General features: G+C 43.8%; 9 protein-coding genes and 1 non-coding gene across 10 annotated transcripts; 3 read left to right on the top strand and 7 right to left on the bottom strand.

Moving 5' to 3' along the window:
* Positions 1–1,958: 1,958 nt before the first annotated feature.
* Positions 1,959–2,975, bottom strand: AWJ20_3917 (uncharacterized protein; the record flags this gene model as incomplete). Its single annotated transcript, XM_018880957.1, has 1 exon — positions 1,959–2,975. One exon carries the CDS (start codon positions 2,973–2,975, stop codon positions 1,959–1,961), a length of 1,017 nt encoding a protein of 338 aa, XP_018733596.1.
* A 628-nt stretch (positions 2,976–3,603) lies between these two features.
* ISA2 (Isa2p) lies at positions 3,604–4,260 on the top strand (the record flags this gene model as incomplete). The annotated part of the gene is made up of 1 exon (XM_018880956.1): positions 3,604–4,260. One exon carries the CDS (start codon positions 3,604–3,606, stop codon positions 4,258–4,260), a length of 657 nt encoding a protein of 218 aa, XP_018733595.1.
* Positions 4,261–4,481: 221 nt separating this feature from the next.
* Positions 4,482–4,985, bottom strand: ALG13 (N-acetylglucosaminyldiphosphodolichol N-acetylglucosaminyltransferase catalytic subunit ALG13; the record flags this gene model as incomplete). The annotated part of the gene is made up of 1 exon (XM_018880955.1): positions 4,482–4,985. One exon carries the CDS (start codon positions 4,983–4,985, stop codon positions 4,482–4,484), a length of 504 nt encoding a protein of 167 aa, XP_018733594.1.
* Positions 4,986–5,275: 290 nt separating this feature from the next.
* On the top strand, positions 5,276–6,424 carry RRD2 (peptidylprolyl isomerase RRD2; the record flags this gene model as incomplete). Its single annotated transcript, XM_018880954.1, has 1 exon — positions 5,276–6,424. One exon carries the CDS (start codon positions 5,276–5,278, stop codon positions 6,422–6,424), a length of 1,149 nt encoding a protein of 382 aa, XP_018733593.1.
* Positions 6,425–6,724: 300 nt separating this feature from the next.
* Positions 6,725–8,224, bottom strand: ESA1 (NuA4 histone acetyltransferase complex catalytic subunit ESA1; the record flags this gene model as incomplete). Its single annotated transcript, XM_018880953.1, has 1 exon — positions 6,725–8,224. The coding sequence occupies one exon, from the start codon at positions 8,222–8,224 to the stop codon at positions 6,725–6,727; it is 1,500 nt and encodes a 499-aa protein (XP_018733592.1).
* Positions 8,225–8,590: 366 nt separating this feature from the next.
* AWJ20_3912 (uncharacterized protein) lies at positions 8,591–9,688 on the top strand (the record flags this gene model as incomplete). Its single annotated transcript, XM_018880952.1, has 1 exon — positions 8,591–9,688. One exon carries the CDS (start codon positions 8,591–8,593, stop codon positions 9,686–9,688), a length of 1,098 nt encoding a protein of 365 aa, XP_018733591.1.
* A 169-nt stretch (positions 9,689–9,857) lies between these two features.
* On the bottom strand, positions 9,858–11,516 carry AWJ20_3911 (uncharacterized protein; the record flags this gene model as incomplete). The annotated part of the gene is made up of 1 exon (XM_018880951.1): positions 9,858–11,516. The coding sequence occupies one exon, from the start codon at positions 11,514–11,516 to the stop codon at positions 9,858–9,860; it is 1,659 nt and encodes a 552-aa protein (XP_018733590.1).
* Positions 11,517–13,373: 1,857 nt separating this feature from the next.
* On the bottom strand, positions 13,374–16,670 carry NUP85 (Nup85p; the record flags this gene model as incomplete). Its single annotated transcript, XM_018880950.1, has 1 exon — positions 13,374–16,670. The coding sequence occupies one exon, from the start codon at positions 16,668–16,670 to the stop codon at positions 13,374–13,376; it is 3,297 nt and encodes a 1,098-aa protein (XP_018733589.1).
* Positions 16,671–16,952: 282 nt separating this feature from the next.
* On the bottom strand, positions 16,953–17,903 carry AWJ20_3909 (uncharacterized protein; the record flags this gene model as incomplete). The annotated part of the gene is made up of 1 exon (XM_018880948.1): positions 16,953–17,903. The coding sequence occupies one exon, from the start codon at positions 17,901–17,903 to the stop codon at positions 16,953–16,955; it is 951 nt and encodes a 316-aa protein (XP_018733588.1).
* A 3,102-nt stretch (positions 17,904–21,005) lies between these two features.
* On the bottom strand, positions 21,006–21,091 carry AWJ20_3908 (the record flags this gene model as incomplete). Its single annotated transcript has 1 exon — positions 21,006–21,091. It is a non-coding gene; the product is annotated as a tRNA-Pro (tRNA).
* Between the last annotated feature and the right edge of the window lie 1,562 nt (positions 21,092–22,653).

Here is a 22,653-nt window from a genome sequence, read left to right as displayed (position 1 = left end):
TGTGACAATAGCAAGTCGCCGTACAAGGATGAGATTCTGCATCGAGCCTGCATTTGCTCGCGGTACAGCTCGTCGATATCCTGAACAAGAGTTGCTTCGACCATAGTGAAAAAAATTTGGCTGTGGGTTGATATGCGATGTGTTTATGTGAAAAAAGTGTTGAAGTCTTTGCTAGTTTACTAGACTAGAAAAGAAACAAGAAGAGCGAAGAGATAATAGCACAAAGGATAAAAGTAGTCAAGGCAGTTTCAATACCAAGTATTACAATAGCAAAGAAACAGAAAAGCAGTGGGTTTTTATAATTAAAACGTGTGTAGAGTGCGAGGAAGTTTAATGCGAATAAATTTATCCCTCGGAAGCGATAGCTCTCCTTTTAAATTAATCAGTGGCAATGATTGAAAGTAAATTTAATTTGAAAAGTCACGAACTATTGGTGGGGGGAGGATTGAATTACTTATATACTTTTTTGGATTTAGTTAATAAATTAGCTTGCGACACCCGAGCCACCCCACCCCACGAAAAAATTAGTCAGATAGGACAGACACCACACCGGTTGCGGGTGGGTGCACAAAATGGGTGGGTGCAGCAGCAGTCCCAGGCCACGAAGTGGGCTGGGTCCAAGAGTAGGCTGCTGACCCCCCACCGATTTGGGAGATTTAACTCTGCCGGTATGCAACAATCTACCTCGCTTAAAGCATGGTTTTGTGTGCGATCCGGCATGAGCATGCACTCAATCTGGGGGAAATTCTTTTACGTTACTCGAATAGGAAATATAAATGTTAGCTTAAAGACATTTTTCATTTTCGTAAGCACGGCAAGTGCACTTGTTGTAGATTGCCAAGGTTAGGGCTGCGGCTGATATGGGCGAAAACAGCAAAGGTTGGGGGTGGGTCTAGGTCCGCCTCTACCACTAAAAGCTTGTTGGCAGTAGCGGGAAAAGTGGGGTCAGTTGCAGTATGTTTGGGCCTGGGTCACCAGGACAGTACAAGCGATCTGGCATGGGGGGCAACCTGGGTGCCCCGCCTGGCGAGGTTAGTAGGGTCCATAAGGATACTAGCGAGCCATCAGAGAGGTACCGAGTCGACGGGGGTGGTAAAATCGGGCCACGACAGGATCGCGCCCCACCGTGACTGCGGACCCGCAGGATTCTCGAAAATTCGCTCCCTTCTGCATTCTATCCGCAGCCGGTTCAAACATTATGCGACGCACACGCGGTTATTATTTTTTACAATGCATCTCGGAACCGCTTCTATTTTTAACAAACCGGTCATGTGACCCTATTTTCAGGGGTCCGGGGTTGCCTCCGGCGGCTGGGGCTCTGCCCCAGACCCCGTGGCTCCTCTCGCTGCCGCTCGAGTCGGGCCACGGGTGATGACAGAGCGCTCGGTTACCGGGCTTGTGCCGGTCCGAGTGTGAGGCCAGCCATGCCGAACCTCCGCCCCCTTGTTGTCGGACTCCGACTAAAAAAATACCCGACCCTCACCTTACGCCCATAGATATCTCCGGCAACTTCCGCGAATCAGGTTCATAGCGGTTTGGGAGGAGCTGTAGTTTCTGGAGGCACATCCGCCGACCCCGACTCCACCACCGGACCCGGGTCCAGGGGCTGCCCCGTTGGCGTGTGCAGGGGATTGGCAGATCGTGCAGAGTGATATGCAGGATCGGAATCTTTAAGCCGCGTTAAAGTGCAGAGAACTGTACAGGAGAAATCGAGGACAGTGTGCGGCTGGACGGAGAGAGTGCCCACGGATCCAGAACGTCTCCGCCGCTGGGGCTGGGCCCCGGATCCCCTGACCTTCTTGCTAAGTTCCAGTCGTTGTTTTCAGGCCCCTAAAAAGGTTTCTCTGAAGCAGAAGTTTCCATATCTATGCCCCAAGTTCCGGTGCCGGAGGCAGACAGGAGTTTTTAATTAGGATCGATTCTGCAGCTGATAAGTCTAGGTATAAAATATGTGGGGGTCACAGTTGAGACGATATTGTGGGGGGTTGCGGTTTGGTAGGTTCTAATCCAGGGGTAATTGAGATGCGGTAGGCTGTGATTCTAGCAAACCTGCTGGATTGGCGGAGGCAGAATGAGTGTGCTATAGCATCTTCGGGATCGCCTTTTGCAATATCGAAGTGTACAGACGGCAAGTGGCTGTGCTCGCTGATTATCTCGTCGCGAGTGGTGTCGCTCACCCAGGGGTCGTTTTGCGCGAAGTATGCCCATATGGCGAAACCTCTATCGGTTGCTATAGAAGCATCCCAGAACTCTGGTAGGTCACTCTTGATATGACTAATCTCATCAGCTGCTAACTGGCCTACCTGAACAAGGATACTGGGGCGAGACAGCATGGCTATAGTGGACACTATGGCATGGCTGGGTGTAGATGACCATCCACCTAATCCCAGTTTAATGGCATATCCAAATGCAAAATTCGGCAGTGTCTTATACAAGGCTTGCACTGTTCTTGCCATAACATAACCAGGGTATTGCGTCACCGTGTCGAGGATCCACGACAGCTTCACGCCTTTAGGTGACCCTGCCAGGTCTCGAATGGTAGGAGTAAGTAGTCCGGCCATTTTGAACCTAATTTTAGGGCTGTTTGCAAATCGGACCAATACTCGTTGTAGTAACCAGGCTCCCATGGAATGGCCCATGATAATTACATCGCGAGGGTCGCTAGAAGTAGCCCTGGCAGTCGCCCATTCTAATACATTGCACAAATGTTCTACCTGATCCGTCAGCTTATAAGGAGTTGTCTTGCCAACCGATCCTTTTGGATTCAGCAGGGCATCCATACCTCTGTGAGATGCACACAAGAACTCATAGCTTGGTAGCAGACCTTTAAGCTCATCTAAGTACTCGGAATAGTATTGACATACTCCAGGGTTACCAGGTATTAGTATGAACAGTGGACCCCCTTTATCACCTGGAATATGGTACGCTGAAACAGGCTCTTCGAGTTGTGTGCCATCCAGAATAATCACACCCATTTCTCAGCTCAAATTGTGAAAATACGAAGCTTCGTTTCATACCGAAACCAACCTTATCTTTTCATATATCTCTATCTTCCCTGTACATATGCACGGCTCATCGGTGCAATTCGGATCCGGGCCAGATTCAGGCTCCACTGTTGATGACCGGTACTACTCAATCTAAAATATTAAACCAAAATTAAGCGCACCTTAAAAAAGAATTCTGGAACAGATGGGATTGGATCTAGGGGCTAGGGCGCTGCCCCAGAGCCTGTTTACTATTCTCCTGACGAGCACTTGACTTCTGAGAATCCGGCAGTAAGGTCCAGGACGAACCTGGCAACAATGGCAATCGAGACTTCTCAACTGCTGACATCACATAAAACCGACTGAAGTGAAACGAGAGGACTAACGAAGTCTGGGCCGAAGTCTCAGCCGCTAGAAGTACTACCCCCTAGTAAACACTCCAGACCCTGTTCGGACAAGAACAGCAGTTAACCCTAACATCAAAAATTGATTAATAAATGGATGATGATCTAAATGTTGAAGGTGCTTCACCTTAGAGGCGATTGGTTATTTATTTATTTGTACTCTTCTGGATAGAGAAGTCCCACGAAAGTTTTTTTTGGCATACAGAATATCAAGGATGGCATCTTTGTATCGTCCACTAGTGCAGACTCACTCCGGTTTGTTGGCTGGGGCTCTACGGTTGACAGCAGCCAGGGCTACCCCAATATCCAAACGCTCGGTACACAGTCTTATAGGCTCTGGTTTACAGAGAACCCAACCTCTTCTGACATACAATGCGAGTGCTGTAGCATCGAGGAGCGTTCGAAGGATTGTTAGTTCCCCAACCTTGGGTCCTAAGTCTGCCACTAAAATCACCAACCCCATTAAGTCCGAGAATGGTCAAATCCTGAGAGTGGATGTTTCACAGAAAGCTGCTGAAAAGCTGAATCTGCTGAAAAGTCAGGATAATAACCCCGATCTAGCATTGAGAATCTCGGTCGAAAGCGGTGGATGTCATGGGTTCCAGTATATTTACTCATTGAAGACGACAAAAGATATAGACAGCTCCAACGACTCAGTATTCGAGCGTGATGGTGCTAAAGTCATCATCGATGCTACATCTTTGGAAATCATCCAACAGTCTACTATTGACTACACCACCGAGTTAATAGGCAGCCAGTTTAAGGTTATCAACAGCCCGTTTGCAACTTCGAGCTGTGGTTGTGGAAGCAGCTTTGCATTTGACCCCGCTGCCGCTGCTGCTGCTGCGGCCGCTGCTACAAGCTCTAAATAATTTAATTTGTATATTCTCCTCTCTGATATTGTATGAGGGTTGGTTAGCATCAGGCCGCTGGGGCGCTGCCCCAGACTCTCGGTACTTGTTGTACAAACGTTGTGAACTGTTGGTTGCTTGATAAAGCCCTCGTGGATCGGGTAATTAGATCTATGGATCGAAAAGAATTGGTGGTGTATGCTACTAATTTTTAAAGGGGGGAGGGGGATGGAGAATATGTGTTACAGACCAGCTTCTTCATTGATTATGGCCGCCAATTTTAGACTGTCGGCAGGAGGTAACTGTTTTAAAGTAGTTGAATCTAGTCGTTGCAAGGCTGCGGAAATACTTTCTGTATCTGTAGATACAAGATATCCCTGTGACTCGAACTCGTGAGCAATTTCAGCTTGGTGGTTATCCATAAGACTAGTGTTGATGACGGCAATCAGTTTCTTGTTTGCACGAAGAGCGTCGAGAATGGACCCCGTGCCAGCATGTGATATCACCAGGTCATATTTGGCAATCTCTCTCGCCATATCAGTTGTAAAATCAAATCCATCTATGCTCAATTTCGGATCGTGACAACTACTGACTGACTCGTCAAATATCGCTTTTCCGCTGCCATATTGTACGGTAATTTGTCGGTAACCTTGCTTTGCAAGCTGGTGTAGAACACCATCGCTCAGGGTACTTCTTATCAGCTTCTCAAATGGAACAGTAGCCCCACTTGTGACAAGCACACTCATCGTCTAAAAATCTGGTATCAGTTCCGATGCGTCTTCAAGGCTCCAAGTTTTCAGAAGAAAATGAAATCAGGCATAAACTACCCATACCAGGAATCGAACACGTTAGGGACGGTACATGCCAGGGGAGTTTCAAAAACAGAATCTTATTGAAGACTCGATAGAAGTACCCTCAGGGTATCTTCAAGAGTTACATGTTCACGTGATTACAATTCTGATGTCCATCAGATTAGTGGGCACGACAGTTTAGACTTATTATTATATATTTATTCTATTTATTTCAAGGCTTCGAAATGACGGATGAAAAATTGGAAACGACAGAAGTAGTCGGATCCGAACCGACGAACGGGTTTCGAGTGCCAGTCAAGAGGATACTAAGCGAAAAAGATATGGATCTTTTCAAGAATAGTATTACTAAAACTGAGCTCCTAGGATTTGTCAAAGATTTGAACCATGCTGTCACCGGTATTACAAATGATGCTGAAATCAGTGGAGTTGCACCGGAAAGAGCTGTGAGCCGGATTGTTGAGATATTGGAAAAAGTGACTGAATTAATCGATGCCCACCCAGCAGCCGACCAAACCTCTCGTTTTGGCAAGCCTGAATTTAGAGATCTTTATGATGATATTCAGCGACACTCATCTCAATGGATAAAAGAAATTGTGGAAACTGATGAAAAATACTGTGATGGTAAAGATGGAAATGATTCCTTGGTCCAAGAGCTGGCCACATACTTTAATGAATCTTGGGGTAATAGGCAGCGTATTGATTATGGTAGCGGCCATGAGCTCAACTTTTTATGCTTTCTATATTGCTTGAAGTCATTGCAATTAATTGTTGAAAGTGAATACACTGCTGTAGTGGTGAAGATTTTTGTGCTATATTTACGAATAATGAGACGTATCCAAAATACCTACTGGCTAGAGCCAGCTGGCTCACACGGAGTTTGGGGTCTTGATGATTACCATTTCTTACCATTCTTATTTGGTTCAAGTCAGCTCTCTACTCACAAGCACTTACGACCAATGAGTATTCATGATCCTGATATTATTGAAATGTATCATAAAAAGTACATGTACCTAGGGTGCATCAAATTCATCAATGACGTCAAAACTGCTTCCTTAAGATGGCATTCTCCCCTCATTGACGACATTTCGGGTGTTAAAAAGTGGTCTAAAGTGAATGAGGGCATGTTAAAGATGTATAATGCTGAAGTGCTTGGAAAGTTACCAATTATGCAGCACTTTATGTTTGGCAGTCTGCTTCCTGCTCCAGCTGGCGTATCCCCTGAGAGTGAGCACAGTGCGAGTGAGGATGACCATGGTCATGTTCACATTCCTAACACTTGGGCTGACTGTTGCGGTATCAAAGTTCCTAGCGCCATTGCTGCCAGTGAAATGGATATATCTGGTGGTCTTCGTAGGGCTATTCCATTTGACTAGTTTTCTCTTAGGTATTGATAAGAATGTCGACGCCAATCTACAGAGTCAAGTGCTTGGTGAGCCATCTTTTGTACATGGACCATATTTGATTGGTACCCATCTACCAATTTTGCATAGTCGCTGCCTATTGAAATATGTGACAAAGGACTCTTATACCGCTTCGTAGCAACGAGGGAGTCTACGGCAGGCAGAACGCAGCTACCAGAGGTAGCTCTTCTTGTATCCAGTAGCTAATTTTTTAAGTGTAAATATGTTGCTAGTCATTAATAAATTACGTAAATAAATAGAGCTTTGCCCCCTTTACCAGGCAAACCGTAGTTGGGCAGCAGTGAATACAGGCGGTTTCCAAAGCAGCTTTGACGGGTCAATACGGATTCGTTTACGGGCCTTCTGGCGATCATATTTCTCAACCACGGCTTCTGTCAGGCAAATAATATGTTGCCCTTTATAGTATTTCAACATTCCCAGAGTTTGAAGGGTGTGGATGATATCGGTAGTAGTCATGGCCGTTGAAGATGAGATCTCTTCAATAGTTGTGTCATTTTTCCCTGACTCAATAAGTAGCTCAACAATAGAGTCAGCCCAGTAAGCTCGGTAACTGAGAAGACCCAAATCAGAGAGAGGTTTTTCAGGAGAGCCCACTTTACCTTCTTTCTTAGACAGATTGTAGCTGAAATCAATCAATACTCGACCATAACCATGTCGTTGATATTGAGGAAGTGTCAGAATACAAGCTACATTGTAACCTTCAGCAGACTCTTTTTCTTTAGAAAAGTATCCTACAAGGTGGTGGCCCATTTCATCTCTTTTTGTCATGCAATAAAACAGAAATGGGTCGACATCGTAGTACAAAGTTTTGTGGTCAAGGAAGAGCTTGGACAACAAACACAGGTTTCTACACCACGTACGCTGACGGCGACCATCAATCTCAAAGAACGACACATTTTCGTCCCTATAGATTTCGTTTCCTGGCGGATGCCTCAAGGTACTTTTGGATCTGAATCTCTCGAACTGCTTCTTAGATCCAAAATAGCTCAGTGAAAATTCACAAATGTATATCTGGTCTTCCTCTGTCAGTTCGATTGGGTAAGGACTGAAATACCAAGGTTCGATCTCATTTTCACCCATTATAATTTTTGATACGTTACGAACACGAGCGACTTCATGTGCATTCTGTGTCATAGATCCCGATGTTCTAAGTTTTTCAATCTCTTCTTCACGGTTAAAGTCGTCTGGATCCTGTTGAGTATTGACTTTGATATCATCCAAATCCATAACATCAGCATTCCCCGGCGTTGAGACTGGTTCTTCATTTTCCTTGCCAGCACCAATCTTCTTGTTTTTAGGAGTTGAGACCCCAGAATGTCTAGCAGCAGCTGCTGCCGCCGCTGCTGCAGCTTTAGTAGTCTTTTTTGTGGACTTCTTTCCAACCTTGTTATGTGGCCCGGCCTTTGGCGTTTCTGAACCGCTCTTCTTTGGCTTTTCAGGACGCGGTAAAGTCACCGGTTGGCTCAAGTCGATTCTGCTCTCGCTCACCCACTCATCCAAACGCTTATTGAAGTCTTCATAATGCACATAAAACTCCAGGTTGCCCTTTCTAACATGAGTTGAGAGGATTTCTGCCAGTCTCTTTTCGCCGTTCTTCTCAACATAACACTTGAAACCTACACGAACCTGTTGTGTGGACGTAATAGTGATGGTTGGTGCCGGTAAAGTGGGAGCTGGTGTGCCCTCTCCATTAGTGCCAGAACCAGGGCCCGGCGAAACGCTCGCTGTCCGGCTAGGCGTCCCGTCGGTCATTGTTTTTATCGTTGCCTTTAAAAACCACTGTAAGAGTCGTTATTTATTAATCATCCGGTGAAGCACGAAAACCTAACTATCCTTTATCCCGATATGCGATTAAAGGAGCGAGCAGTTCGATTCCCATGAGAAGAAGGGAGTAGTAGTAGGGCCGTAACTCGCCTCACTCAGTTAGAATTAAGTATCCCTACTATGGAGAATATTCTACTTATACAAGCAATCGTATCATGGTTGTTTGACCCCCAGTAGGAGCAAAATGGCAAACTGGACCCCCTTGCCATATAATCTAACTCTATATGTCACGTGAACACCGGCGATCACAACGCTGATAGCGCTTTCTATTCTTATTCTCATATCACAAATGTCATGAACAATGGATCAGAAAGACGTTTAGTTAAAGTAGAGAGAGATGGGGCGTCATCTGAATCTCATCCTGCCTCGGATTCCCCTGCTGGTGAACTTATTGAGTTCAAGAAATGGCCTCAGGTAGAGAGTTCGGAGGGTGGAAAGATGAGACTTGTAGTACAACAAGCTGAATCAGAAAGTATTACCACGAACCAAACTGATGGTTATCGTTTAAAAAGACCGGAGAAAGTCATTGCAGAAGATGAATACTCGGAATCGCTTTCCAATATCATATCTAGAGATTATTTTGGGGGAATGCCCCCTGACACTAGTGTTACCCCAAGTGTTAGCTTGGACGAATATCAAGCAAAGTATACTTCAGAAGATAATGACTCGTTTAACTCACTCTTGGAAGCACAAATTCAGGAACAAAGAGAAAAGTTCTCATGGCTCTGGAAGTCAAATAAGTTAGATAGTGGTCATGTGGAAAGCACGAAGCGTATAATGGACAAGCAACAAGCACGGTTCATCACTGACAGAGCATTTACAGAGTCGGAACGTGCTACTGAGAACTTGGGTCTTACAGACCGAAGACCAACTAGACTTAGAAGTAATGTTGCCAAAGATGCAAAGAATGCTCTGATGTTTGCTCCGGAGGTTATTGGCGAGAAGAATAATAAGAGACCTGCACATGAAGTGAAACCGAAGAAAATTTCTCGAGAGAATACTCGACTTGACATTTCACACAATGCCAAATCAAGCCACAATTTACCTGCCGTACATTCCGCCGTTGACGTAATTACTCCGCCAACTGTAAACTCGTATGGATTTGTTACCGAGAATACATATTCTTATGAACCACCGGCACAATCACGAAGGGATAATATCCATGATCGCATTCTAAAGAACGAGGCGGAAAAAAAAAGACAGAAAAAAGAAGAAAGTATCTTCAGCTTCAACTCAAGAAGTGGAAGGATTACCAAAACGCCGGTTTCAAGCAGGGGTGCATCAGGGTCACAGGTCTCTGGGACACCACTATCCCCAGCAGCGGCCAGGTTAATGGGCCGGGTAAAGAGCACAAAAATGTCTGGTTTTGATTTCACACCCAAACGAAAATAGACATAAAGAAATCAAAATATATAATATTAGATATAAATATCAGGATTAAGCTGATCAATTCAATGTCAAGTTTGGCGTTTGGCGTCGTGTGGTGGACTCAGTAACCTGAGCCACCGAAATTACAATTTGCAATGCAGTTTATATTTAGTTACATTTGTCGATGGAGATCTTAGAGGATCTGGGAGTCTTGATCTTCAGATTGAGACAAACGAGCCCATCTTGGGACGGAATCTCCTTGCCTAATGTTGGAAATGCCAGATTGGACGCGCTGACTAATGTTGCCAAAAAATGAGCGTACATTATTCATAGACTCTGTTAAGCGTGTTGGCTCTTCAAACTCGTTAACTTGTGGTGAAGACCACGGCCGAGGCGATGTAGCACCGCCAAACGTACGTGACGACGGACTACTACTCAAGTTGTGCGTGGGTAGTAAGCTTGATCGTGATATGTCTCGACTTGCACGAATGCCTCCAAATTCATTGCTGCTCCGTGAATTTAGTGCTGGTGAGCCCCTATTAGCTCCAGACAGAGAGTCAGGTGCAGCACCGTCAATGGCAAATCTAAAATTTGGGTCGCTAAGTGCCCTGTTGACAAGCTCCTTGCCCTCTATAACAGAACTGTTCAAAGCTCCAATCTCATCGTCGTCATCAAAACCAAGCTCAAAGCTGAAATAATCCTTTACTTTATCATAAACATGGAATAAAGTGAAAATAATGGGTAAAAGAATCAGCCTCGGAAGCCAGTCATTAAATGCTTTACCAAGTGGCGTCAAGTTAATAGACTTTCCAAGAAACTCTTCAAAGACTGATTCTCTTGAACCAATCAGCGTCAGATAATTATAGCTGAGCGGAACAGTCAATCTACAAGCATAACTGGCATAGAATAGTAGAGAAGACAAATCAGACCCCTTATGAACTAGACCATAGATGTTGAACACCCTAATTCGAGCCAGACTCGCGAACGACGCAATGCACATATACCCAAGGATAATAGAGGATACAAGCTGCTGACCCACCCCATATGTAACAGATATGACAAGGTTTACCAATGAAGCTACAGTTCCATGTACCAGTTCAGACCATATAATTGCCACAGATAGAATGGCTAGCAATACAGCGAATGTCCGCACGAAATACATGTTGATGTTCACATAATAGAACCTGGCCAACTTAGCCGGTAACATTGTTCGGCCATAGCGAAATATAAGTTCTTTATTCGTGGTATCCCGAGAAGCATTGACTATATCTTCCGCAATTGAGCAATCTTTCAACAATTTTTGCCAGCTGGCCCTATGACGAATCATTCTGGCGCGATATTTATAATATCTGGCTGCCAGAGTCGAGAGATACTGCTCGTTAAGTAGAGACCTATCAACATTCACTGTTGGGTGACCTGCTATGGCACTGCTGTGGATGGTGAAAGCAGTTGTTTCCACTTCTTCCACGAGTTCATCTATCCATTCCAAGTGTTGGCTTCCATCTTTGAATCTAGCAATGGATGTTATCTCAGCAGCCACATCTACATAACTGGATTGAGCATCGGCAAAAGCATCACATACAGACCTTGCATGTCTGTAATCGTTGTTTAATCTCACATTGACATCAGCTCGCAGCCATAGCTCGCGAGGAACATTGACGAGGCCATGTCCCATAAGCCATAGAGCCATAATAAGAGCATAGCAATAAGACAATGCAATTACAAGAGCCTTTATGGACATGAGAGATAATCCACTAGTAAGTATCACATATAACAATCCCACCAAGCCCGACCCAATGACAATAGCTTGATACCTTGCATTGGATTTCAGTGAATCCCATAGCTTCTTCATGGGATCATGGTAACCGGATTCAACAAAACTCTGCAAAATTGGCAGTATAGCCCATGTTAATGTAAATGCCAGCCAATATATGACTCTCCAGATTACAAGCCGAATCCTCTCCGACACATAAAATATTGGATGCGATGTGCCACTTGAGCTCATGAGGTCCACTGGCACCAGCACAACTATACTCAGGGGTATATATACCGCAACAAATAGCGGCACAATCACATATCCTGACAGTGTCTTCAGTCTCGTATACCAACTAATCCCCCATACTGCCACAAATCCTGTAATAATGAAGGCTATCAAAACTAGGATCCACTATAACTGTTAGTACAACGTTTGGCGTGACATATCCGGCCGGTCACTTTACTAGACCATTGCTATTAAGCGCTTATATTTTATTATGGATCCAGTAATACCTCATATTCTGTGTAGACTTACCATTCCGAGATCTGTGCCACTACAGGGTCAACAGACAATTACAATGCCGTCGGCTCCTCTCGGCAGACTTTAATCAATAAGTTCAAACTCCACAACTACTAATACTGATACCACTTCTAGTCGGTTGTCTCTCGGGCTTGAAATATCGTCCAAGTGTGCGCTTTATATTATATATTTGGGAATATCCCCCGTTTTGTTAGTATATGTTCCTCTTCAACCGTTTCCAGCGATGCTGTCAATGATGCCTTATCTTATCAGAAGTACGCCTCTTACCCATACTGGTTAAGTGTCCCAGATCGCCGCACATCTAGCGGCTCTTCCTTTCGGTCAGCCTAAAAAAATATATATATGTCCATTAGATTATTCCCGTTGCTGTAATCATGGATTAATTATTTCTACTGCTTCTGTAGAATGTTCTAATTAGTCTATGAAATGGCTAATTGTTGTACTTGAGGACTCTTTAAAGCTATTTTTATGCTTCACCAATCGGCCGTCTTGACCCTCATTCTATGTCACTATAATGTTAGGATTGCTTATATTAATGCGATCAAAATGCTATTTTCCTAGAAGAGACCCCTTTTTCTTTCTATCGCCTATTCTCTGGATTCATTATATGAAATAAGATAACGAGAGAGAGCTCTCATTAGCAACATGAATCACGTGACCTGTCAAATGGTAGTCGGTGATGCCTCTCAGAAGATCTAGGATGGTATAAACAAACTGGTTGGCTACACCGTCACTCGTCGTGGGAATGAGCAAAAGGAAAATTGATGAGTGGCTTGATAAGTCGTAAGTATACTACAAGGATCTGATTACAAACATCTAAATTTGGTTATTGTGGCCAGACTTTGATGTATAGCGTCGTAGGATATCTTGCTCTCCGGCTTGACAGCAAGCTATAAGTCAATTTATTATGTTTTCTCGTCCATTTGGAAATAATTTATAATGGCGGTGTATCTAACAATCGTAGAATAGAGCAAAGCGATGTGCAGGGCACAATTCTCATTGACAGGTTATCAGGCCTCAGTCTTGGTATCAGAGGTGTGGCTAAGAATGAGGATGCTCCGTATCTGAAATGGTTTTATTCTGAAACCATAGAGAAAAACGACACAGCAGGCATTGCTGAGTATGGCGGGTAGTAAGTAAGCGATGGGAATTTGGTCCTGGGGCTAGGAGGAGAACCACATCTGGATTGGTTCCTTTCTAGTCTTTGTATCATAGTGGTTCGTGGACAGGGAGAACAAGTACAAGTTGAATTCGCATGCTAACAGAATTGCAGTTATATATACCTTTCTGCAGATGAAAGTGTTTTGGTGGGTTTATATAAAAATATTCCGGAGTCTGCGTTAAATTCTCATGAGTAATTTCTGTTTTTGTTTATGTATATTTATTTATAATTAGTACAATAGCAATTATATACTAGAGTCCTGATAAATAAGCACGAGATACTTCACGTGCAAGCACTATTCTACCAGTACTGATAATAAAGTCTGGAATTTTTTCAACAGGAATGGAAAGAAGAAGAGCCCGCCAATCATTATTCTTCAATGGTAAGGTCTCTTCAGTCTTAGCCGTGTGAACAGCCCTTTCAATAATGGCCAAACCCTCTTTATAACCACTCGTATCAACATGATCCTTGGTATTTGTAGCTTGTTTTTCCCACATATCCAACGTATCCATTACCAGAACAAGATCAGTACTGGTGAAACTTCGGGGCTGTTTATTGTGAGACAGAAGAGAAATGATCATCGAAAGAAGTGGTGCAACAAACCGGCCAGGGAGATATGGAAATCGTAATAGAGCAAGAATCCGGCCACCAGCTTGTATATATTTTTCACTTCGAAGGAGCTCAAATGCTTCATTAAGAACTGCAAATGGTGCCATGATCTCATGAACTAGGGGAGACAGTTCGACTCCGCTATTTGGCAGAACTGCCTGTATAGTAAGATCTTCGGCAGCTGGCTCGTTGAAAACTAATGAGTCTTCGAAAAGTTGCCAACTCAGAGCTTGGAGGGCTGATGCATCTTTAGCCTTATCGAGCTCAAAGAAAGCCTCAAGGAAGCATCCATTAAAAGCGTAGTTACGGGCAGCTATGCGGTGGATTTGGCGCTCCGTATCGTGTAATCCTAACTCATTAGCAGTAGAAAGTACCCACTCTAGCTCTTCTACGTCATGTGCTACGTATCTTGGAAGATACTCGGCAAGAGTAGCCCGAGATTGAGGAATATCCAAATCTACCAATATGTTAATACCAATCTTTTCCAACTCAGGTATCTCGCTAGTAATGCAATTCTGGCCGTGACTCAAAACTAGCCAGTCCCGAACTGAGGGCTCATTATTGATCCGAACAATACCATAATCATCTAGTAATCCTCGCATTTGGCACAGCTGGGCAACAGCTGTCGCTACACAACTATCAAGTGATTCCAGTTTTTGAATAGCAACCAGAATATCTCCTGAAATAACCGCCGCACAACCGCTTTCCCATTTTAATAGACTATCGATAGGAATCTCCGCCTGTACAATGTCAAAATACTCCTTCAGGCGGCTCCTTGATGGATCATTAAACATAACCAAAGCTGAAAGAGCTACGAACCAACTATTGGAGTTCTGCTCCAGAATTGTTGCCTTATGTCCTCTGAGAATGTCGAAGAGCCGGACTAATTGGATGCGCAATGCTGGATCTGCTATGTCCTGCGCATGGCCGTGGGCAATATTACATTGTCTTTTCCACTGGTGAAACTTATACTCAGAGCCTTCTTCATTTGGATACGAACGAAGCAATTGGGTGGCATAGTGGATGGACTCACGGACATCGGCTGCCATTTCTTTTGAATTTGCTTCTTGCAAGGTACTAGCACAAACTTCAAGTAGTCCACGGCTGGCTCTGTCATGCACAAAGTCCCAGTACAAGGGATGCTTTGTAGGTGGAGACATTCTCATTATTTCAGCTGCATCTTCGGGTGAGGATCCCTCATCTACTGTATTAGCCCACTTTGAGAATGCCTTGGCAAAGGGCTCTGATTCGCTCTTCACGTTTGCTTCGAAATAAACCACCAAGAAACAATAAACAATGAACGACACATCCATCATCTGCGTATCATCTTCTACATAATTGAGTGACTCCAGGATTCTATTGTAAAGAAGGTTGAAATAATGTTTGCAAACGACATTAACCGGGCCACTACTATCTGATTCGATCTCATCTTGACATTCCTTCACAATATTGTAACAGTCTTTAACAAACTGAATGTATCCCGGAGAATTTGGAATCTGCGAAGGAATATTAGCACTGAACAGTTTTTTTTCCTCCTGTATTATATCTCCAGTTGGCTCATTCTGAATACTCTGTTTATCCCTATTGCGACGGTCAATCCAAGCGACACCCCCATTGCCAACAGTACTAATTGTAAACTTCAATGTTCTATTCATATTGTGCCAATGTTCCAATCCTCCATTTTGAATAGGAGCATCTTCTAAAGTGAACTCAGGTGCCGTTGAAAATTCTGATACACTAGGCTGTGATGTCTCCAAGTTGTTAGAATCCATATTAGGCTCGTAGTCTAAAAAGCCAGAATCGATAGATTCTATTGTATCTCTACCTGGGTAATTTGTATCTAACGAAGTTACTTGACTTAAAAGATCAAGACCAATCGAAGGCACAGCTAAGGGTGCACCTGAGTCTGTTGCCCCAAATCTGCTTTCTTCATTGCTATTCGAACTAGCGAATAAAGAAGGGCGTGCTGTCTGACTAGAAATATTGTCACTTGCCGATTGCGACGCAGAGCCCTTTAAATTAAAGGCAGGAAGAGCGACACTTCCAGTGTTAGTTATTGCAGTCGAGTTTTGTCCAAATATGGAATCGTTCGTGCCTGTTGAAATAGAGTTAAAAATGTTGGTATTGCCGGTGCCAATTCGACTATCATTTTTCTGACCAGCTGTAGTCTCATTTGCCTTAGTGCTAGAAAAGGACCAAGAATTACCAGATTTCTCACCAGAACCGAATTTAAAACCTTCATTTTTACCCGCTAGTGTACTAGACAAATCCTCCGTCTTCTCGCTTTTAGGTGCCTGAGTAGATTCCGACGTTGCAGAACTCGTAGCTGAAAATGATAAGGGTTTCTGAATATTAAACCCTGAGGATCCGACACTTGCCTCGTGGCTCCCACTTCCAAACAAAGAGGTTGAGGTAAAAGTTGGCCCAGTATTTTTATTAAATAAGCTGGGTGTCTGCGAAGATGAAGAGTTATTATTATTCGTTGAAATTCCAAATATGGAATTGCCCTGAGTGCTGCTATTGGTGACAACAGAGGATTGCTCTCGAGAAACTTGGTCATTATTAGATCTACCGAAGCCACCAAATAAAGGCGGTTGAGAGCTCCCGCTACTGCTTGAATTACTGAATAAGGACTTGGTCTCAGTACTCTGAGCACCAAAGGAAGGCGGGGCTCCGGTTGCCGATGCACCAAATATAGAATGTTCCACCATACCGATATCAGGTAATTTGTTTGTTTCTAGTGGTTGCGCGTCAATATATGAGTTTTCTGGCTGTTTTGAAAATAAACCATTAAATCCAACACCAGATGGTTTGTTCTGGAGAGCATTGCCGGTAGTACTGTCACCGCCCAAATTGAAAGAGAACGGTTTTGGCTCAGAAGAAGATTCCTGATCACCAGCATCTCTATCCTTATTCTGAAAGAGTCGGTTATAATCCATTACACAATTGACAATGTATAGAACCAGACGCCCAAAATATAAACATAAAAAACAAGATCTCAAGTCGATTTATTGCGTTCCAGTATGTTTGCATGTGCGGCTCAGAATATATGTGAGACCTCTGCGGCTCGTCTGTGTAGCGAAACTGTGAAAAGCTATTACTGGAATTAATTATTAGGTCACATTAACTATCTAAATTTTGGTAAACTATACTTATGACATCCTGTCAATATTTGAAGCTCAGTCTCTAGAGGCAAAGCCATTAATAGTGTCAAATATAATCTAAGACGAGGCACCCAAGTCAGCACCAAGATCTTCAACTGCAGGTTCGAGGCTGGCAACAGCAGGCTTCAAGTCTTCAACAGTGTTGGATAAGTCGTTAGTGACGGGACCGAGGCCAGCAACAAGACCACCGAGTCCAGCAGCTGCTCCACCACCAGGAACTTGACGAGTGCTCAAACTGGAAGATGCATCACCAAGGTCAGCACCAAGGTCTTCAACTGCAGGTTCGAGGCTGGCAACAGCAGGCTTCAAATCACCAACAGTGTTGGATAAGTCATTAGTGACGGGACCGAGGCCAGCAACAAGACCACCGAGTCCAGCAGCTGCTCCACCACCAGGAACTTGACGAGTGCTCAAACTGGAAGATGCATCACCAAGGTCAGCACCAAGGTCTTCAACAGCGGGTTGGAGACTTGCAACAGCAGGCTTCAAATCACCAACAGTGTTGGATAAGTCATTAGTGACGGGACCAAGACCAGCAACAAGACCACCGAGTCCAGCAGCTGCTCCACCACCAGGAACTTGGCGAGTGCTCAAACTGGAAGATGCATCACCAAGGTCAGCACCAAGGTCTTCAACTGCAGGTTGGAGACTTGCAACAGCAGGCTTCAAATCGCCAACAGTGTTGGATAAGTCGTTAGTGACGGGACCGAGGCCAGCAACAAGACCACCGAGTCCAGCAGCTGCTCCACCACCAGGAACTTGGCGAGTGCTCAAACTGGAAGATGCATCACCAAGGTCAGCACCAAGGTCTTCAACTGCAGGTTCGAGGCTGGCAACAGCAGGCTTCAAATCACCAACAGTATTGGATAAGTCATTAGTGACGGGACCAAGACCAGCAACAAGGCCTCCAAGTCCAGCAGCAGCTCCTCCACCGGGAACTTGAGGAACTGGGGCAGCGCTAGCAAGACCCAAAGAAAGAAGGGCTAAAGTATATGAGGTTGAACGCATTTTGATGTGTGACTTGATATAATAGAATGTGCCTAACAATGGTGGGAAATCTCATTTATATAGTCCATCCGCAAACAATTAAAAAAATAGGGATTGACATACATGGTGGGATTCATAAACCAATACGGGCAATAAGAGAATGGCAAGCGTATAATTGCGGTTGAAATCTTGAAATTTGATGAACGATACTCAACATAATGACATCAGATCTTACATCGTCACGGATAAACAAACAGTCATCTGCCCGATCTGGAACCTAGATCGAATATCATAGAGAGAAAATCAATAAACGGAATAATAGAACCTTTTTTGTCGATCATATTGTGGGTCTGATCTTGCGTCGTCAAGAGTTCTTGTGTTGCATATTTCATTTGCGGTATGCATAGCGCGGAGTTCTGCAATCAAATGCAGGGGTTTGCATCAGAATTCTGTGCTTAAAAGCAGGTACTAGCGTTAACTAAAACGCTTTTTGGTTTCGAACGTTTTCAAATGAAAGAATTTCTTAAAATATTAGAGGGTCAAATGAGAACATTGTCTTTGTCTCTCCACTGAAATCTTTGGTCTAACTTTCCATGTGCCTGAAGTCTGCACATACAATATTCGATCTTGATCGTCATTGTTCTATAATATTGTCCTTCTCAGTTTGTCTGTTAATCTGTATAATCAACAGAGGAACTTCCAAATTGCGTAATTCAATTACAAAGTTTTCATGAATGATAAGCAACTTTCATTTGGAAATGGTAATCATAGGGCGAAAGAGCTAACTGTGAAGTTTGCTGTGGCCGGACCACCATTCCTCTATAGTGGACCACAGGGCATTTAATTATATTTTAAAACATTGCTATCATTGCTTCTATTGTTGATACAATAGTCATAGCTGATAGGCTAGGCGGTAATTAATTTTACCAGTAAGATGCTTAGTCGAAAAATAGTAAACATGCTGTAAGTCCTATGATTCTTGAAATTCTAAGATTCTCAATGAGTTGGAATTTGGATACTCAAAAATCTCCCAGCTATCCATTACTCTAGCCCTTTTAAAATGACCCTAAGTACATCGCAACCAAATTGTAAGCTATCAACCGAATACCTTTCCTGAACGGAAATAATGAGAAAAAATAATTCATTGCTCTATTGATCATTATCTAGTGAAATTTAAATTCCACGTCGTCACTATATCGTAATCTCATTATTTCCAGCATAATCAGACCTATACTGGTACTGGGTAGTGAAACCATTGTTGATCGCAGAAATCCGCCATACAACCATCGCAGCCAACTACCATTTGCATCCTTTATACGCAGTCGGTTAATCTGCCTAAATGTTTTCGGGTACGCTTGCATATAAAGCTGCCAAACAGGTACATTACGCTTTACATTAGCAAAGTCGATCGCTTCCAATCTTATGAGATGTAGCTTTTGAATCTTTCCCAAGGGGTACTGCACAGCCTGAAGGGCAACTGCAGCCAGGCTTCCAGCCAAAAGTACAAACGATGGAAATAATACGCGGTTAACTTTCTGATCCCCCTCTCGATCATTCCGTGTGGAAATATTCCTCCAGGAGCAGTAACTTCTGTAAAAAGGACCCTTAACCATCTCAAAAGTTGAAAAGTAGAACGAGTATGCAAGCGTTTCCTTCACGAGACTCAACGAGAATCCAGCAAAGATCCCATGTATGCCAATACTCTGTAGCTTGGTCCATCCATATGACCATAAAGTTTTATGATTAGATTCCAGTACCTCTGATATTGAAAACCGTGTAACGATTGCATCCAGCGGGGCAGCAGCCAATGACTGAAAGGCACCAGCTAGTGCCCCCGATATAAACGATTGCTTAAGCTCCACATATGGGGAGGTTGGTGATTGTTGCAAAGAAAGTGATGTGAGATATGTAGTGTATAGAACCATTCCTATGGCTGAATTGGCTATTAGCGGTGGCAGGATGTGATTAGGTATAAAGCTCCAACCATGCTCTCTGACTGCGTGAGTTATTAGGGCGGGCCCTGAATGAGTAAAAAAATTCCACGGTTTGGCATGATACGTCGGATTTATTGCTCTAAGTAGAGCCATGTAGTCTATTCGAGTCGGTCGAAATAACTTTACTGGTACCCTTAAATACATGACGAACAGTTGGGAAGCAAGGGCCCTAGTACCAGCAGTAGTGGCCCCAACAAGTGACGAAGTGTGAGGGGACGAGGAAGTTCCAGATACATTTCCATCACTGGGAGATGAAGCTACCGTTTCATTCTGGCCGGTTAACATTAGTTTTCCCTCGTCGTGACCTCCTTGACCCGGTTTGCTCGCTCTGATATGTAAACCAGTGACGGCGTCTCAACTCTTGATTCAAAATGCAAGCATACAGGCACGGCTAGATCTCCTTCATATCAGGGCCAACTCAAGAAAATACATCACAATCTGTCACACCCCACCAATATCTATATGGTTAAGGAAACTTTGGTATTGATCAATATTCCTCAGAACTTGTTTATAATATTGGCTTGAACTCAAAGCTTACTACTTATACGCTTTCTAATGTGAGGCTGAGGAGCAGTATGCGAGATATTATTCGCTCATCACCTCCGATTCCTTTTTTTATTTAATTTTATCAATCCAGACTGTACTGCCCAAAGGATATGGTATAGAAATGGCTTTTTGATACGATAAGAGGTTTTGTGATCGCGACCGATAAGAATATGGGATGTATTACTATGTAAGCCGGATAATAAAGAATAAGATAAGTGAGAGACAAAAAGTGTCCTCTATATAAGTTTGGATAGTTTCACCTTACTCAATTGGTTGCCTTCAACCAATGAGAGTGTTGTATAATAAAGATAAAATTACCAGAGGAAATAATTATCACAAGATTTACTGAGTTAAGACATGAGACAAGATCACCAAAAACGGGGAAGCCGCGCTAAATGAGGCGAAGTTGGGCTCAATTTAACCAGGGTTAGGCTGTATGGGTAAGGAAGCTCCATAGTGTCATGCGGAAAGTACCTCCGAGTCAGAGCGGTGGGCATGAAACATGAAAACAAATGACGCGTAACATTTAGGTAGGAAACAAAAGTATTTGTTTCATTCAAATCAAGGAGAAAAAAAAAAAGATGGGCCGAGCAGGGAATTGAACCCTGGACCACTCGCAAACATGTAATTACACCCAAAGCGAGTATCATACTACTAGACCACACGGCCGAAAGACATAATAAGCGGCTAGAACTCCTGGTTTTGTACTTGGGTGTATCATTATGTATAGTCCAACATATTTCACTCTACTGAACTCCAGTTCGGTTCTTAGGTGTCCAATTTAAATATCCTTCTGATAATCCATTTAGTAATGGTGACTCTATTGGGTCGGGGTATCTGCAATCTGTCTGTACAATGTGAGAGAGGGCTTTAACATGATTTAAACGAAAGGTAAATAGAATTGTAATAATTTGAAAGAACCAGAATCCGGCCAAGGTCCTGCTTGACCCTGTCCCCACTGTTTCCCCGGAACACCGTCTTCATAGCGCAACTTCTAAGAATTGAATGGTCATAAACACCACGAATAAGACCAGAACAACGCGAAATTCAAGCCGACCTTTATTTCAGTTACTTGACAACCCCGAGCGCACCCGCATTCAGCGGTCTCCGGACGTGATGGAGCCTCAAACCATGGAGGAACGCGCAAACAGCGACGCAATGGTAAACGCGTCGACGCGTTCACTTCCATGGGATGAAGTAACCGACTGCTCTGAAGCCGAAGATGAATACTTTGAAGCCACCCCGGTTCCTACTGAGCCCGAAACAATTAATTTGGTGAAGGATGCCGCGTCTATGGCGGAGCTCGCGTCAGAAATTGAGAAGCTCAAAGCAATCGCCAACCAACAAGCCGAAACCAACAACCAACAAGCCAAACTCCTTAAACAACAAGAAGAAGTAATTAAACAGAGCAACGCCACTATCAACAAGTATAATACCGCAATGGAAAGGATTAAGAAAGACAGCGCAGCCAAAGACAATGAATTGATAGCTCTACGTAAACACGTAGCTACAAGCGAGACTAAGCAAAAAGAGAAAATTGCTTACCTAGAAGAACGCCTTAAAAGGGTAGAGAAGAGTCAAGAAAGCCTCGCGACTTACGCTGGCAAGATGGTGCGTGAGAGTAATTCTCGTGAATTTAAATTTGCGGAGCAGACTGAGGCAACTGAAGCTCGTGTTCAAGCCAAAGCTGGCCTCATGCGCCGAGAAGTTACCCATGCCAAGAAATGGGTAGCAAATAAACTTCAATCTGTGGATCTAGCAGCAATAATACGCGAACAGGAGGCGGTCGAAGCAGCCCAGAAGGTTGCTAGTCTACCAGCCCGGTCTAATTTCAAGGTTGTCAAACTTGGACCCGACGTACCTTCACGCAGTGAGCTGGTAAGTAAACTTAATCAGCAAATGGGTGAAGGGAAATCGGTCGTGGCTCTTACGCTCACGCCCAAGAATAATGTCAGAGTCCATTTCAAAGGCGATATCCCTGAGAAGTTTACAGAGACTATTCAACAGTACGGTGAGGTCATAGATAACACCCCTTGGTATAAGTGTGTAGTCCATGGAATCCCGAAGGACACCAACTTAGATGAATATCAAGAAGAAATCGAGTTTGCGAACGATGTGAAGTTGGCAAGCCCTATCCGGTGGCTCACGCCCAAAAGAATGTCCGACCCCACGACGAAGGCAATGTCTATAGTTCTCACTCTGGTTTCACTGACTGAATGCAACAAGCTTCT

Source organism: Sugiyamaella lignohabitans, chromosome C (assembly GCF_001640025.1).
Source record: "Sugiyamaella lignohabitans strain CBS 10342 chromosome C, complete sequence".
NCBI lineage: Eukaryota > Fungi > Ascomycota > Dipodascomycetes > Dipodascales > Trichomonascaceae > Sugiyamaella > Sugiyamaella lignohabitans.
This window is presented reverse-complemented; position numbering and strand designations above follow the sequence as displayed.